The following is an 18,015-nucleotide window of genomic DNA, read 5'->3' on the forward strand; positions in this document are numbered from 1 at the left end:
AATGCTTCAATCAAAATTTACCTGAAATCTGCACTTTCCAGAGTAAAAAGATTCAGCTTTCTAAGCCAATAGTGATAACTAAGGGCTATGATATTCACAAGCCAATTCAAATTGCTGCTTTAGTCCCAGGTTTAAACCTTGAATTAACAGTATATTACTATGACTATTTAAAAAATTGTGTGTTCTTGAAAATTATTTTTTCCTGGATTTCACAGGGTAGCTGCTACCGTAACTTGTGGCAGATCGTCATAAACAACTGTGCACCGTTTCTCTGGGGTTTCTGCTGAACTTATGACAATCAAGAGACCCCCTGTGCAAATTCTACCCCTGTATGAATAAGTTGCTAGCCATGGATAAAGTCAATGTATTTTTATAGAATTATTTCTTCTTTAGTTTTGCTTTAAGGGAAAGTTGCATTCCAATTCAATACAAAACAAAAATACTGTGGATGCTGGAAATTTGAAATAAAAACAGAAAATGCTGAAAATACGCAGCAGGTCAGGCAGCACCCGTGAAGAGTGTAACAGAGTTAACGTTTCAGCTCGATGACCTTTCGTCAGAACTGAAAAAGTTAGAGATGAAACAGATTTTGGGCAGGGAAAGGTGGGGGGCGGGGACAGAACAAAAGGGAAGGTCTGTGATGGGACAAAGGCAAGAGTGATTAAATGTCAAAAGGTATGATTGTACAAAGCAAAAGGAGATGGTAATCGGACAAGTAAAGAAACAAAAGATGGGTATAAATGGGTATAGCAGAATCATCAACAGCCTGAGCTTCCAGTCGGCTGTCACTTTTTAATTCTCTGCTTCACTCCCACTCTTGCCTCTTTGTTCTCTGCCTCTTACACTGTTCCAACGAAGCTCAACGAACACACTCTTTTGATTAGGCACTTTACAGCGTTCTGGACTCAACCATCGAGTTCAGCAATTTCAGACCATAACCTATTTTTTCAGATGGCAGCTGTTGATGATTCTGCTATATCCATTTACACCTCATCTAGACCTGCTGAGTATTGTCAGCGTTTTCTGTTTTTATTTCCAATTCAGTAGTTGTGTTTACTCGTTACAATAGAAACATGGTAAACCTTTCAGAATTGATTTTATAATCAGATATTTTCTTAAAAATTAATTCACGGGATGTGGGTGTCACTGGCAAAGCCAGCATTTATTGCCCATCCCTATTTCACCTCGAAAGTGGCGGTGAGCTGCCTTCTTGACAACTAAGTGGCTTGCTAGGCCATTTCAGAGGCAGTTAAGAGTCAACCACGTTGCTGTGGATCTAGTCACAGACCGAGTACGGACGGCAGATTTCTTTCCCTAAACCAGATGGGTTTTTAAGACAATCCTGTAGTTTCGTGGTCACCATACTTGCTTTTATCAAGATTTAGTTAATTAACTGAATTTAAATTCCACAGCTGCCGTGTGCTCCGGATCATTCTGCTACTGATCCCGTACTTGCAGAGATGTAACTTCGCTATTAGCACAGTGTGTGTCCTCTTACAATAAATAACTGTGTATTGAGAGGTAATGGAAATAAACTTTTTTCCTGCTAATATGCTGGATGAAGTAATTACATATTTTTTACGTGCTAGATGGGAATGGTGGTTGGCGATGTCCTGCTTGTCAGAACGTTTCTGTAAGAGTTCCTAACTCTTACATGTGTTTTTGTGGTAAGTAGAGAAAGTCAATGGAACTGCGTGAAAATATTCAGAAGTAATTTGTTCTTGGAAAAATGTTGTCTATAAATGAGAGTATATAATAAGAAATGTCATGTGTAAGTTGTTTATTTTTAATGTTACATGAAGATGATTCTTGTGTGCATAAACATAGATCTGGGGTGCAATTTATACACTTAATTTTAAGTATTAATTTATACCATGTGTGAAGACTAGAACAGTGGTTTGTTTACGACCTGATACTTACTGCTTTGGAATTTTTGATTGTTCTGATAATACAGCAGCGAGTCACACGCTTTGGGGACTCCAGTACTAATAAAACTGAGCACTAAACTACTTTTACAAGAAAAAACTGCCTCTTTTTTTTTAATGGGACCAATGTATTCTTGTTTTTCTCTCTTTATCACACCAAATTCTTTGCAATTTAATATTTTTCATTATTGTACTTTCCTCGGTTTTTTTTACCCCCACACACCCCTATGTCACTCCTTCATATTTTCATTCATGGCTTGTGTAAACTTTCCTGCCTGTGAACCCAAAATCTCCTTTCCTGGCCCCTTGCTAATTCACCCTTGTAATGCTGTTTTTGATGATCTAGCTACTGCCTATGCCACTTCATATTCTATTATCTGTTATCAAAGTCTTGATCACCCTAGTCCTTCAAATCTTGTTCTTGTCCCCCACCCTCACCCCCCCACTTTGTCAACTGATTCTCTTATGCAACCAGCCCACGTCTGCAACAGAATATGTGGAATGAAAAGAAGCAGTATTGATTTTCATTTTAATCCACTTTGACTGCAGTTTATCCTGTTCCTATGTTGAACTCCTTACAAAACAGAGTAAAGTCATAGAAAGTAGTGACCAAGCTCTGCATCTTGAGTACTGTGTCCAGTTCTAGCCACTTAAGACAAAAGAGAGACATTCAAGCACTGGTGGCAGTGCAGAGAAGAATGTGAGGCGCACCTCTAGAATAAAAGGCCTGATTTATGAGGAAGGACCGGAGAAATGTAAGCGTTCCAGTTTGGAAAGGAGGGGCCCAAGAGGTGATCTTATAGAGGTATATACGAGAGTTGTGGAAAAGGTAAATCTGGAATATTGTTTTAAATTAAATTGCAAGAATTCAAACTAATAAAAGGTAACTTTTAAAATTGCTATCAGAAATTTCTCTTTACACTTGGTGATCACATGTGGAATGAACTTTTAAGATAGTTAAAGCAAAAACCTTGGCTCAATTGCATAAATTCCCCCAGTCTGACACGATTCCTCTCTCAAGTACTCTGTTTCCTATATTCTTAATTCTAGATTTTCAAAACCTCGACTATGGACAGCACAGAATATATACTTTGTTTCATTTGCTCCAACTGTACCATTTTAACTTTTTGTTACATTTGTTTATATGGATCCTTGTCAACGGTTTTCTCGAACAGTGGTTCTTAAACTTTTTTGGTTGAAGGACCTCTTTTTAAATCGATTAGTAATGGACCCCCCCCCCCCCCCCCCCAACTAAATTATAATACTCATAATCAAGTGCTGCATGTAAAGAGAGTTTTAATAATGTTTTAATAATCCTGATTACAGTCCAAAGACTCCTGCTGGAAGTGTACTTGTGTGGGCACTGATGAAAACACAATCAGCTTAGCTGTCATAGCATGCCAATGCATAGTATTCAGGTTCACACGAAGACTGGACATCTGAACAGGGCAACCAGCACCAACACCGTGACTTGGTAGCTTCAGCTCAGGAAGGGAGATAGGTGAAAAACTAAATCCGCCTAGCTATTCCTTCATGTTTCATTTCAGTAGGCCCCTATTTACTTATCCGGGTCTAGTTAGAAAGATTTTGTTTCATCCCCTATCCCTAAGACCCCTATTATCATTCCTTTTTGTTCAATTTAGCTTGGTTCTCCCTTTTAACTAGATCCCCACACTCGCTTCTAAATGCTCACCCCCCAAAAAGTAGTTTAATTTCTGAAAAAAGCCGTTCCAGCAAATCGGAAATATCAATTCACGTACATAAAATGTAAATCAGCTGTTTATTTCTGCTTGCTCAACTTGAAATCGAAATAGCTGATTCACCAATTTGAGCAGGCTGCTCTTCAGTGGATTAAGATCAATTGTGTCAATCTCTTCCAGGACTCAGTGAGGTGGGTTGGTTCAGAATTTCGTTTGGATTCTCAATGATCCAAATTTTATTTAATGTGATCTGAAGGCTGCTGCATTTACCAACCGAGTTTAATTTCTAAACAAAGCACTGACCAAGACGCTGTTGGATAACAGAACCATCAGTCAGCATTCGACATCAGGCAATTTCTGTTTTTATATAAAGTTTAGTTGGCGTCAACAGTAAATGCCTCAATCAGTAAATGAGGTACGGGGGGGGGTGGGTAAAAATACTTAAACCCAACTACCAATTAGAGTATTTGCTTTCAGAAGCCAAACTGGTATGCAATCTGTAAGCAAACCACTTTGCACTAACCATTTAAAGTAGGGTAGAAGATAGAAGGACAACTGGTCAATATTTCGAAGGCCCCCGGAATGTCTTTCAGTTTAAGAACCACTGTCCTAGAAGTCTAACGAAACCATAATCGTTGGGAATTCAACTGACTATTTGTAATATCTTCAAAGATGTTGAAGTTTATTGAGCAGCATTTTTCCCTTTTGCATCCATAGAACCTATTTTCTAATTATTAATGTTCGTAGCAAAACATAGATTGCAGCCCCTAGCCACGAACTCACACTTTCTTGGGGCATGCTGTTAAGGTTCTCTCCAATTGCAGATGTTTTGCTGTTTTTTAAAAGAGAATCACTCGATCTTGTATGCAAACTGAAGTAGATGTTTCTGGTAATGTTTTGTTCTATGTACTTGTAAGGTAAGGTTAATAATCCAGAGTGGAACAGAAATGAAATACCTCACAGCTGTGGAGAGCTTTGTGGAAAGAAACGATCTGGCAACGACTGTCCTCATTCGTGTAACATGTAAGCGCAAAAAACATACAAAAATGTATGCATCTTCCTGCATTTTTGATACTATTTTATATTTGTTAATACACTTTTGTCTTTTTAATACTGGTACTTGGGACAAGTTTTTTTTTGTTTTAAGTTATTTCTTCATAAGAGCACATTACAATTATTTTCCATTCTTTTAATGGAAATCAATTTCTACATGTTACTAATTTTCAGTTCCATCTTTCACTGGTACCATCTCCTTTAGATGTGTACAAAAAGAACTTGGGCCAATACTGTATTTGTTTATAGTGGCTTTAATACTATGGAGCCTCAATTATCCACCAATGGGGGTGTCTCCTTCCCCCCCACCCCCTCCCCCAAGACCCCTAGTGGAAAACAGAAATTGGAAGATACGTTAGAGTCCTACTAAGATAAACTGCAGTGGATTTTGTTTTGGAAAGGACATAAATGAATTCTATCTTTACTATAATAAATTGCTTTGGTTCAAATAATCCACTTGTCAGAAATGATTGACCATATAAAGGCACTTACTGAGTGTAGTGAAGTGCCTTTATAACCAATTCAGTTTCAGCAAATGTCTTATTTTTTTTAAACCTTGAGCTGGGTAAAGTTTCCTTTTTAATTTTTTTAAATGAACCTAATATATGTCAAAAAGATTCTTTATAAGATTTCATTAAAGTCTGATTCCAATTGGATGGTACAAATTTTTAATAATACTTTTGTTTCTGTTCTTTCAAAACAAAGGTTGTTGTGGAATTTATTTTTAATCATGAAGGAAATTAGATTGTAAATTACAATGTTTTTCTGAAGTTTACAAACTTTAACCTAATGTTTATTCAGTGCTATTGGGTTCAACCTGTAAAGTGTTTACTTTCCTTCATTAACGTACACATGCAAGTCAACCCTCCAATCTGCTCTTGTCCAGCAAGAAAATAACAGCAGGTTAATTTGCAGTATCACATTCCAAAATGGAAGTAATATCACTCACTCCCACTGGTATACCTGACTCGTGGTGCTCTCCCGACCCCACAGTATTACATTCCAAAGGGAGCAAGTGTTGCGACCCAGTCTTGATGCCATTGCTCTTCCAACCCCTGCAATGACAATTTTGAGAGTAATTGTGTGTTTAATAATTAAGGTTGTACAATATTTCACACCATTAGTAGATTTATAAAACCAGAGTTAATTAAAAAAAAATCAATTGGAAGTAAACCATGTTTCGAGGCCATGATCAGCTTGTACCTCTGCTATACTGAGAGCTTTTGAATCATAACTGGTGAATCAGAGTTGAGGGAACTTCTGAAGAATAAACCATCTTCAGTAAAACTGGAAGAAAATGACTTCATAGTTAGATTAATTTCAATGTATATTAACTTGTGTTTTGTGCTTTATCTTGGTAGTTAGATTCCTACTGCATTCTCAGTTTATTGACACGGCGACTTTGTACGAAAACTTCTGGTCCTAGGCCTCAGTGCGCAGCCCAGCACAGAGGCCCACGTATCCCAGCAGCATATGCGCTTCACTGGGATCACGTGGGCCGGCCCAACCTATCAAAATGGAGTATTCCCATTGATCGTTATGGTGAGTTCAATTTGTACGGACCTGCCATAACTGTGAATGGGGACACCCCCAAAAACACATTAAATACATTTTTAAAAACACATTAGGTATTTAAAAGTAATTGAAATCTAATTTTATTAAATATTTTATACAAATTAATATTTTTGAATTTTTAAATATGAACTTCCCTTCACAGACTGTTTTTAATATAAAAAAATGGTGATACTTGTTTTTTTTTTATCTTTTAAACTCTTAACACTGGTAAAAACAGGCGTAAGAATTTGAAGGACATTCTCTGGGGAGGAGTTGGGCAAATAGACAACTCTCCACCCGCGATGCGTGCGATCTTTCAAGAGAAATCTTGACAGCTCGCAAGCTCCGAGTTTAGGTCCATGCGCAGTGCATGCCTAAACCCGGAACTTGTGCGCCCCCTACAGATGCGTGCGTACTTTCCAAGCATTCAGGCCCATTAAAAATGATCCCTATCCAAATAACCCATCCAGGTTACCTAATTGCCAAGTTTAAACAAATGGAGCTCTCCATCCAACAATTCTAGTGCAGTGTGGTTAATGATCCTAACATTGCACAAAAGTCCATTGTGAATGAATCGGATTTCCTTTCCTTTCTGTTCTGAATCTTTGCTTACCTGTGTGGTTGATAAAGCTTGCTACCTGGTTGATTAATAGTAATCCTTTTGCTCATTATTATATCTAGGGGAGTTAACCATTAGAATGCCAACAAACCCATGGATCTTAGAATACCTGGGCCAATTTTTGAAGTATTTGGCTTGTACATTGATCCTCGATTCTTTATTGTAAGAAAACTAGTTAAATGTCAAGACTAGCTTTATACCAGTAAAATATACACATGTAAACAATTTTAAATTAAAAAAAAAACATTTTCAACTTCTCACCTTGTCTTACCTTTTTTCCCCGTTCCCTTCTCTTGCCCATTCTCCTATATTTATTTTAACTTTTGCTTTATTTCTAATATACCCTGTTTCAACCAACATTGAAAATCTTGGCCTCTGACTGAAAATCGGCTCTGAAGGCTAAATGAAGCTCAGAAATCTAAACAGTGACAGGTTTGTGTTCTGTGCATATATATATATATATATGTAAAATGTGACAAGGTCGATCTGATTATTTTATATCAAATCAGAAAGAGCTTGATAACAAAGAATGATTTCAATCCATATGGCAAGATTTTAAATTACTATGTCAAATTTACAGATAATCTCCAGGGCTTTTGTAGCCTGAGTAGGAACTTTCTGGTATTTGTGTAAGTACGAGAGTCATATGAACCATTTTCCCACTAAATAGAGCAACACTTAATTTTTGAAACACACAAAGTTATCAAAAGTATTACTTTTCAGTAGAATTAAGTTTTCTTTTGTACTTTTTGAAAATACCTGTTACCGTGTCTGAAGCAGAATCTTTCCTTCCAGCTTATGCCATCCTGGACCATGCCCATCATGTCCTGCATTTGTGACAAAAGCATGTGAATGTGGCAGAACAAGGTAAGAAACCCAGTGAAGTGACACTGAATACTCCATGTCTGTTCATAGAAAAATAGAAAATCGGTACAGGAGTAGGCCATTCGACCCTTCAAGCTTGCACCACCATTCAATATGATCATGGCTGATCATGCAACTTTAGTACCCCATTCCTACTTTCTCTCCATACCCCTTGATCCCTTTAGCCATAACTCCCTTTTGAATATATCTTAACGAACTGGCCTTAACAACTTTCTGTGGTAGAGAATTGCACATGTTCACAATTCTGAGTGAAGAAGTTTCTCCTCATATCTCGGTCCTAAATGGCTTACCGCTTATCCATAGATTGTGACCCTTGGTTCTGGACTTCCCCAACATCGGGAACATTCTTCCGCATCTAACCTGTCCAATCCCATCAGAATTTTGAACGTTTCTGAGATCCCCTCTCATTCTTCTAAATTCCGGTGAATATAAGGCTAGTCGATCCAGTCTTTCTTCATATGTCAGTCCTGCCATCCTGGGAATCAGCCTGGTGAACCTTTGCTGCACTCCCTCAATAGCAAGAATGTACTTTCTCAGATTAGGAGACCAAAACTGTACACAATATTCAAGGTGTGGCCTCACCAAGGCCCTGCACAACTGCTGTAAGACCTCCCTGCTCCTATACTCAAATCCCCTCGCTATGAAGCCAACATGCCATTTGCCGCCTTCACCGCCTGCTGTACCTGCATGCCAACTTTCAATGACTGATGTACCATGACACCCAGGTCTTGTTGCACCTCCCCTTTTCCTAATCTGTCACCATTCAGGTAATATTCTGCCTTCCTGTTTTTGCCACCAAAGTGGATAACCTCACATTTATCTACATTATACTGCATCTGCCAAGCATTTGCCCACTCGCCTAACCTGTCCAAGTCATCCTGCAGCCTGTTGGCATCCTCCTCACAGCTCACACTGCCACCTAGCTTAGTGTCATTTGCAAACTTGGAGATATTACATTCAATTCCTTCGTCTAAATCATTAATGTATATTGTAAATAGCTGGGGTCCCAGCACTGAATCTTGCGGTACCCCACTAGTCACTGCCTGCCATTCTGAAAAGGACCTGTTTATTCCTACTCTTTGCATCCTGTCTGCCAACCAGTTCTCTATCCATATAAATACATTACCCCCAATACCATGTGCTTTAATTTTGCACACTATTTTCTTGTGTGTGACCTTGTCAAAAGCCTTTTGAAAGTCCAAATGCACCACATCCACTGTTTCTCCCTTGTCCTCTCTGCTAGTTACATCCTCAAAAAATTCTAGAAGTTTTGTCAAGCATGATTTCCCTTTCATAAATCCATGCTGACTTGGACCGATCCTGTCACTGCTTTCCAAATGCACTGCTATTACATCTTTAATAATTGATTCCAACATTTTTCCCCACTACCGATGTCAGGCTAACCAGTCTATAATTCCCTGTTTTCTCTCTCCTTTTTTAAAAAGTGGGGTTACATTAGCTACCCTCCAATCCATCGGAACTGATCGAGTCGATAGAATATTGGAAAGTGACTACCAATGCATCCACTATTTCTAGGGCCACTTCCTTAAGTACTCTGGGATGCATTCCAATCCGACCTTGGGGATTTATCGGCCTTCAGTCCCATCAATTTCCTTAACACAATTTCCTGACTAATAAGGATTTCCTTCAGTTCTTCCTTCTCGCTCGGCCCTCGGTCCCCTAGTATTTCCGGAAGGTTATTTATGTCTTCCTTAGTGAAGGCAAAACCAAAGCATTTGTTCAATTGGTGTGCCATTTCTTTGTTCCCCATTATACATTCACCTGATTCTGATTGTAAGGGATCTACGTTTGTCTTCCCGAATCCTTTTCTCTTCATATCTATATGCAGTCAGTTTTTATGTTCCCTGCAAGCTTACTCTCATGCTCTATTTTTCCCCCTCCTAATTAAACCCTTTGTCCTCCTCTGCTGAATTCTAAATTTCTCCCAGTCCTCAGGTTTGCTGCTTTTTCTGACCAATTTATATGCCTCTTCCTTGGATTGAACACGATTCCTAATTTCCCTTGTTAGCCACGGTTGAGCCACCTTCCCCGTTTTATTTTTACGCCAGATGGTGATGTGCAATTGTTAAAGTTCATCCATGTGATCTTTCGATGTCTGCCATTGCCTATCCCCCTGTCAACCCTTTATGTATCATTCGCCAGTCGATCCTAGCCAATTCACGTCTCATGCGATCAAATTTACCTTTCTTTAAGCTCAGGACCCTAGTCTCTGAATTAACTGTGTGACTCTCCATCTTAATGAGGAATTCTACCATATTATGGTCACTCTTCTCCAGGGGGCGCCTCATAACAAAATTGTTAATTAATCCTCCATCGTTACACAACACCCAGTCTAGGATGGCCAGCTCTCTAGTTGGTTCCTCGATGTATTGGTCTAGAAAACCATCCCTTATACGCTCCAGGAAATCCTCCTCCACCATATTACTACCAGTTTGGTTAGCCCAGTCTATATGTAGATTAAAGTCACCCATGATAACTGCTGTACCTTTATTGCACGCATACCTAATTTCCTGTTTGATGCCATCCCCAACCTCACGACTACTGTTTGGTGGTCTGTGCACAACTCCCACTAGTGTATTCTGCCCTTTGGTGTTCCGCAGCTCTACCATACAGATTCCACATCATCCAAGCTAATGTCCTTCCTTACTATTACGTTAATCTCCTCTTTAACCAGCAATGCTACCCCACCTCCTTTTCCTTTCTGTCTATCCTTCCTAAATATTGAATACCCCTGGATGTTGATTTCCCAGCCTTGGTCACCCTGGAGCCATGTCTCTGTAATCCCAATTACATCATATCTGTTAACTGCTAACAGCGCAGTTAATTTATCCACCTTATTACGAATGCTCCTCGCATTGAGACACAGAGCCTTCGGGCTTTTTTTTTTAACACTTTGTCTTTTTAGAATTATGTTGTAGTGTGGCCCTTTTTGATTTTTTCCCTTGATTTCTTTGCCCTCCACTTTTCCTCATCTCCTTTCTTCCTTTTGCTTCTGCCCCCATTTTACTTCCCTCTGTCTCCCTGCATAGAATCCCATCCCCCTGCCATATTAGTTTAAACCCTCCGGAACAGCACTAGCAAATGCTCCCCCGAGGACATTGGTCCAGTCCTGCCCAGGTGCAGACCGTCCGGTTTGTACTGGTCCCACCTCCCCCAGAACTGGTTCCAATGTCCCAGGAATTTGAATCCCTCCCTCTTGCACCATTCCTCAAGCCACGTATTCATCTTAACTATCCTGCTATTTCTACTCTGACTAGCACGTGGCACTGGTAGCATTCCTGAGATTACTACCTTTTGAGGTCCTACTTTTTAATTTAACTCCTAGCTCCCTAAATTCAGCTTGTAGGACCTCATCCCGTTTTTTTACCTATATCGTTGGTACCTATATGCACCATGACAACTGGCTGTTCACCCTCCCCCTCCAGAATGCCCTGCAGCCGCTCCGAGACATCCTTGATCCTTGCACCAGGGAGGCAACAGACCATCCTGGAGTCTTGATTGCAGCCGCAGTAGCGCCTATGCCCCTTACAATAGAATCCCCTACCACTATAGCTCTCCCACTCTTTTTTTTTTTTTTCCTGCCCTCCTGTGGAGTAGAGCCACCCATGGTGCCATGAACTTGGCTCCTGCAGCCTTCCCCTGATGAGTCATCTCCCCCAACAGTACCCAAAATGTTATATCTGTTTTGGAGAGAGATGACCGCAGGGGACCCCTGCACTACCTTCCTTTCACTGTTCTGCCTGATGGTCACCCATTCCCTATCTGCCTGTGTAACTTTTACCTGCGGTGTGACCAACTCACTAAACGTGCTATTCACGATATCCTCAGCATCGCGGATGCTCCAGAGTAAATTCATGTGCAGCTCCAGTGCTGCAATGCGGTCTGTCAGGAACTGCAGCTGGACACACTTCCTGCACACATAGTAGTCAGGGACGCTTCCAGTGTCCCACATAGCACAGGAGGAGCATGACATGGGTCTGGGCTCTTCGAGCATGACACGGGTCTGGGCTCTTCTGCATTGACTTAACCCTTAAATTGACTTAATTTGGCAACAATGCCAAAGGTTACCTACTGATAAGAAAAGAATCCAATCCACCAGCCAATCACTTACCCGCTTGGCTTGACGTCACACTTCGATTTCTTATTACTTTCTTTACTTTTGTCCTGACTGCTGCTTCTCCTGGCCTTTTATAGGCCTCTATCCTCGACCTCCCACTCCCGACTGCCGTTGCTTCTGGCCATTTATAGGCCTCGAAGCTCGACCTCCCGACTGCCGCTGCTCCTGGCCATTTATAGGCCTTGATACTCGACCTCCTGCTCCCGACTGCTGTTCATTGTGATGTCCATTTTATTTTTTTTGGAATGTTTTGAATTTCTATGTTAAGATATTCTATAAATGCAAATTATTAGCTTAAATTTTGCAGTGTAATCGCTATCAAAACTTCATAGAATCATAGAATTATATGGCCCATTGTGCCTGTGCTGGCTCTTTGGTAGAGGTATCCAATTAGTCCCACTTCCCTGCCCTTTCTCCACAGCCCTGTAAAAATGATCCTTGAAGTATTTATTTAATCCCTTTGAAAGTTACTACTGAATCTCCTTCCATCACCCTTTCAGGTATTGCATGCCAGATCACAACAACTCGCTGTGTAATTTTGTTTCCTCATGTCGCCTATGGGTTTTTTGCCAATCACCTTGAATTTGTGACACCTGGTTACCAACCCTTCTGCCACTGGAACCAATTTCTCCTAACTTACTCTATCAAAATCCTTCATGGTTTTGAACACCTCTATCAAATCTTCCCTTAACCATCTCTGATCTATGGAGAACAACCCCAGTTTCCTTAGTCTCTCCATGTAACTGAAGCCCCTTATCTCTGGAACCATTCTAGTAAATCTCTCTACACCCTCTCTAAGGCATTGATATCCTTCCCAAAGTGTGGTGCCCAGAATTGAACACAATACTCCAGCTGAGGCCTAACCAGTGTTTTAAAAAGTTTTAGCACAACTTCTTTGCTTTTGTATTCTGTTGCACTAATAAAGCCAAGGATCCCATATGCTTTTTTTAAACAGTCTTTTAATCTTATCCTGTCACCTTCAAATATTTGTGTGCATATACCCCCAGGTGTCTCTGTCCCTGCACCCCCTTTAAAATTGTACCATTTAGTTTATATTGTCTCTCCCATCCTCTGTCATCGAACTACAGTACGCGGACGACGCTTGTGTCTGCGCACATTCAGAGGCCGAACTCCAAGCCATTGTCAGCATCTTCACTGAGGCATACAAAAGCATGGCCCTTACACTAAACATCTGTAAGACAAAGGTCCGCCACCAACCTGACCCCGCCACACAGCACTGCCCACCCCGTCATCAAAATCCACACCGCGGCCTTGGACAACGTGGACCATTTTCCATAACTCAGGAGCCTACTATCAGCAAGGGCAGATATCGACGACGAGGTCCAACGCCACCTCCAGTGTGCCAGCGCAGCTTTTGGTCACCTGAAGAAGAGTGTGTTTGAAGACCAGGACCTCAAATTTGGCACCAAGCTTATGGTCTATGGGGTAGTAGTGGTACCCGCCCTCCTATATGGCTCAGACGTGGACCAAAGCAAGCGCTCAACTCTGGACTCCTACATGGCAAGCGAGCCCCAGGTGGACACCCTCAAAGCCTCTTTGATAAAGTGCAACACCCCCACCGGCACCTGTGAATCTCTGGCCCAAGACCCCCCTAAGTGTAGGAACAGCATCCGGGAGGGCATTGAGCACCTCAAGTCTCATCGGCAAGAGCATGCAGAAACCAAGCACAGACAGCAGAAGAAGCATGCGGCAAACCAGACTCCCCACCCACCCTTTCCTTCAACGATTGTCTGTCCCACCTGTGACAGAGACTGTAATTCCTGTATTGGACTGTACAGTCACCTGAGAACTCACTTTTGGAGTGGAAGCAAGTCTTCCTCGATTTCGCGGGACTTCTGATGATGATGACGGACTGTCCTCATTCGTCCTACCAAAATGTATCACTTCATACTTCTGTTAAATTTCATCTGCCATGTATTTGCCCATTTCAGCAGTCTATTTACATCCTGCTAAAGTCTCCGACTATCCTCCTCAATGTTTACTACATTTCCGAGTTTCGTGTCATCCGCAAACTTTGAAATTATGTCCTGTATATCAAAGTCCAGGTCATAAAAATACATCAAACAGCAGTAGTCCTAATACTGATCTCTGGGGGTTGGGGGGAGGGAGAACAACACTTCCCTCCAGTCTGGACAACAACCGTTCACTATCACTCTGTTTTCTTTCCCTTAGCTAATGTATCCATGCTGTCACTGTCCCTTTTAATCCCATAAGCTTCAATTTTGCGAACAAGTCTATTATGTGGCACTTTATCAACTGCCTTTAGGAAGTCCATGAACAGGCCTGCCCCTCAACTGGTCCCAATATCCCAGGAATCTGAAGTCTTCCCTCCTGCACCATTTCTCCAGCCATGAGTTAACCTGTCTTATCCTACTATTTCCACAATCACTAGCACATGGCACTGGGAGTCCTGCTTTTTAACTCTGTTTGCTAGCCACTGACTCCATCCCTCTCGCGAGCAATAGTTTGAGGCTGAACCAGATTGTTCGCAACCTTGGTGTCATATTTGACCCTGAAATTAGCTTCTTACCACATATCCACACCATAACTAAGAATGCCTGTTTCCACCTCCGTAACCTCACCTGACTCGGCCCCTGCCTCAGCTCATCTGCTGAAACCCTCATCCATGCCTTTGTTACCTCTAGACTTGACAATCCCAAAGCACTCCTACATTCTACCCTACGTAAACTTGAGGTCATCCAAAACTCGGCTACCCGCGTCCTAACTAGCACCAAATCCCATTCACCCATCACCCCTGTGCTCACTGACCTACATTGGACCCCGGGTAAGCAACGCCTCGATGTTAAAATTCACATTCTTATTTTCAAATCCCTCCATGGCCTCGTCCCACTGTATCTCTGTAATCTCCTTCAGCCCCACAACTCCCCGAGATATCTGCACTCATAATTCTGGCCCTTTGATCTTCATCAGTCCACCATTTGTAGCTATGCCTTCACCTGCCAAGGACCCAAGCTCTGGAATTCCCTCCCTAGACCTTTCTGCCTCTACCTCTCTTTCATCCTTTAAAGCCTAGTTTTGATGATGGGTCTCGACCTGAAACGTTAAATCTGTTTGTGTCTCAACAGATGCTGCCTGAACTGTATTTCCAGCATTTTCTGTTTTTCTTTCAGATTTCCAGCACCTGCAATATTTTGTTTTTGTTCTTAAAACCTACTTCTTCGATCAAGCCTTTGGTTGTCTGCTCTTATTTCTCCTTATGTGGCTTGGTGTCAAATTTTATTTTGTAGTGCTCTTGTGAAGCGCCTTGGGATGTTTTGCTATGTTTAAGGTGCGATATAAATACTTGTTGTTCCCCTTCTTTCTGTTCTCCCCCACCCCAACCCCGTTCGGCTGCCCCGCCCTCCCTCCCCCTCCTCCTTTCCTCCCCTCCCCCTCCCTCCGCTGCACCCCCCCCTCCCGCCACCTCCCTCCGTTCCTTTTATATACTTTTTTCTCTATTGCTGCGATTGTAATTTTCTATTTACTGCAGCAGCTTTCAGCACTACAAACACAAGGAAGGTAGTGAATTCTTTTGAAGTATTCTAAATCATGCTTAATTTATGTCTGAAGTTAACTTTATTGATTTTTAAAAACTCGACAGATTTTGTCAAAGGTTTTGGAATAAAGTGGATTTAGTTAATACATAATTTGCTTCATGGAAGATGTTAAACTCTCATGGATTCTCCTGCATTTCATTGCAAAGTGTTTAGCAAGGATATCGGTATCGTACTTCGTATTCTTGACAGCCTTCCAATTTCTCAGAATCTTTCTTCAATTTGAAAATAGGGTAGAGTATAAAACATTTTGATTTGAAGGTAGTTCTTATTCTTCAGAAGTGGAGTCAATACTAAGAACCAATAAAATGAAACCATCCAATAATGTGTTTTCTACAAAGCCTTAATCTTTTCTAATTTTTTTAAGTAAATGTTTGAACACCAGGTTTAAAGAAATTAAGTGTTAAATTCTTAGCAGAGAAGAACATAAGAAATAGGAGCAGGAGTAGGCCATTTGGCCCCTCGACCTCGAGCCTGCTCTGCCATTCAATAAGATCATGGCTGATCTGATCCTGGTCTCAACTCCACTTCCCCGCCTGCTCCCCATAATTCTTGACTCCCATATCATTCAAAAATCTGTCTATCTCCACCTTAAATATATTCAAAGACTCAGCCCCCAAAGCTCTCTGGGATAGATAATTCTATCTCAAATGTATTTTACTGGTTTTGGAAACTTTTTCCAAGTGCATTTGACATATCTAAAGTGCTCCTTGCCCCTCTATTGATTAGGGAGTAATGCAAAAGTCTGTTTTAAAGCCTCTGATGAATGCTGTAATGGGTACTACAACTGGGTGAGGACAGCAGAATGGTCACATCAAGTGAAATCTAAAGAGAATAGATTTCTAAGTGCCTCTTGGCCTTTCTGGTCCTGGCCTGAAGGTGCTTATTCGGCATGGTTCTGTGAGCACTAGCAGCCCGCAATACCTTTCCCAAGCAGCCATTCTTCTGGTCTGAACCTAGACAATGGGTGTTAGGCTTTTAACAATGTGGTGCATTACAGTCAAGACTAAACATGTCTTCACTAAACTTCAACTCATGCACTTTTGAAATGTTTTTGTGCAGAAGGAGGCCATTCAGCCCATCAAAATTATCCCAGCTCTCTGAAGGAGCTACTCACTTATTCTCATTGACTACAGTGCCAATTGGTTGGGGGTGGGATGCATCCAGTACTGGGATAAGAGGGAGCTGTTCCGTTAGGACGGGCTCCATTTAGACAGTGCTGGAAGTAGGGACCAGGTGAATCGGAAAACTGGGGCATTAAACTAATAAGTTGGGGGGAGGGTTCAGGTGAGCGTAAATGTAAAAAGTAAAGAATAAGGAGAAGGCAATAGAGCAGGGTAGCACTGGGGGAAATGAAAACTAGAGTGTGACGGGAAAGGACAGAGTATAAACTTCAAAGTGGGGTCAAAGCAGGTTTAAAAAAAATGTTTTAAAGATTTTTATAACATTCGTAACAAAGTAGATGAGTTGACGGCACAAATAGATACAAATGCGTATGATCTGACAGCCATTACACAGACGTGGTTGCAAGGTGACCAAGACTTGGGAACTAAATATTCAGGGGTATTTGACAATTCAGAAGGACAGACAGAAAGGAAAAGGGGGTGGGGTATCTGTTAATAAAGGATGAGATCAGTGCGTTAGCTGTCAAGCCTATGTGGTGGCTGGTGTGTAACGGCTACCACATGTTAAAAAAATCCACGCACAGGCATCTTCCACCCTTCAGGATGTAGTTCAGGACCTGGAATATTAGGTCCTTCATTGAAACACCTGTGAACTCATCATTTTTTTGGCTTGGAAGCAAGTCATCCTCGTTTTGAAGGACTGCTGATGATGATGATGAGTGAGAAACAATATTGGCTCAGAAAATCAAGATGTTGCATCAGTTTGGGTGAAGATAAGGAATAATAAGGGGAGAAAGTCGCTGGTGGACGTAGTCTACAGGTCCCCCAACAAGTAGCTACACTGTTGGACAGAGTATAAATCAAGAAATAATGGAGGCTTGTAAAAAGGAATGGCAATAATCCTAAGCGATTTTAACCTTCATATTGATTGGACAAAGCAAATTGGCCAGGGGAGCTTTGAGGAAGAGTTCATAGAGTGTATCCGGGATAGCTTCCTTGAATGGTACGTTGCGGAACCAACCAGGGAGCAGGCTATCGTCGATCTGGTACTGTGTAATGAGATTCATGAGGATTCATAAATGACATCCCATTAAAGGATCCTCTAGGAATGAGTGACCATATCATGGTTGAATTTCAAATTCAGTTGGCAGGTGAGAAAATTGGATCTCAAACCAGGGTCCTAAGCTTAAACAAAGGAGACTACAAAGGTATGAAGGCAGAGTTGGCTAAAGTGGACTGGGAAAATAGATTGAAGTGTGGGAGGGTTGTTGAGCAGACATTTAAGGAGATATTTCATAACTCAACAAAAATATATTCCAATGCGGGGGAAAGACTGTAAGAAGGGATGGTATCAAATTGAAAACAAGGGCATATAAAGTGGCTAAGACTAGTGGGAGGCCAGAGTATTGGGAAACTTTTAAAAGCCAGCAAAGAATGACTGA

The 18,015-nt window shown here is 41.3% G+C and overlaps 1 protein-coding gene across 3 annotated transcripts in view; it reads left to right on the forward strand.

Moving 5' to 3' along the window:
* The window catches only part of nfx1 (nuclear transcription factor, X-box binding 1), an 85,300-nt gene that overhangs the window by 12,924 nt on the left and 54,361 nt on the right, over window positions 1–18,015 (forward strand). For all 3 annotated transcript variants that reach the window (XM_070881093.1, XM_070881095.1, XM_070881094.1), the window contains exons 4-6: window positions 1,590–1,667; window positions 4,543–4,648; window positions 7,647–7,718. In XM_070881093.1, coding sequence (XP_070737194.1) covers window positions 1,590–1,667; window positions 4,543–4,648; window positions 7,647–7,718 — 256 coding nt within the window. The remainder of the gene's footprint in view (window positions 1–1,589; window positions 1,668–4,542; window positions 4,649–7,646; window positions 7,719–18,015) is intronic.

The sequence above is a fragment of the Pristiophorus japonicus genome, chromosome 5 (genome assembly GCF_044704955.1).
Source record: "Pristiophorus japonicus isolate sPriJap1 chromosome 5, sPriJap1.hap1, whole genome shotgun sequence".
NCBI lineage: Eukaryota > Metazoa > Chordata > Chondrichthyes > Pristiophoridae > Pristiophorus > Pristiophorus japonicus.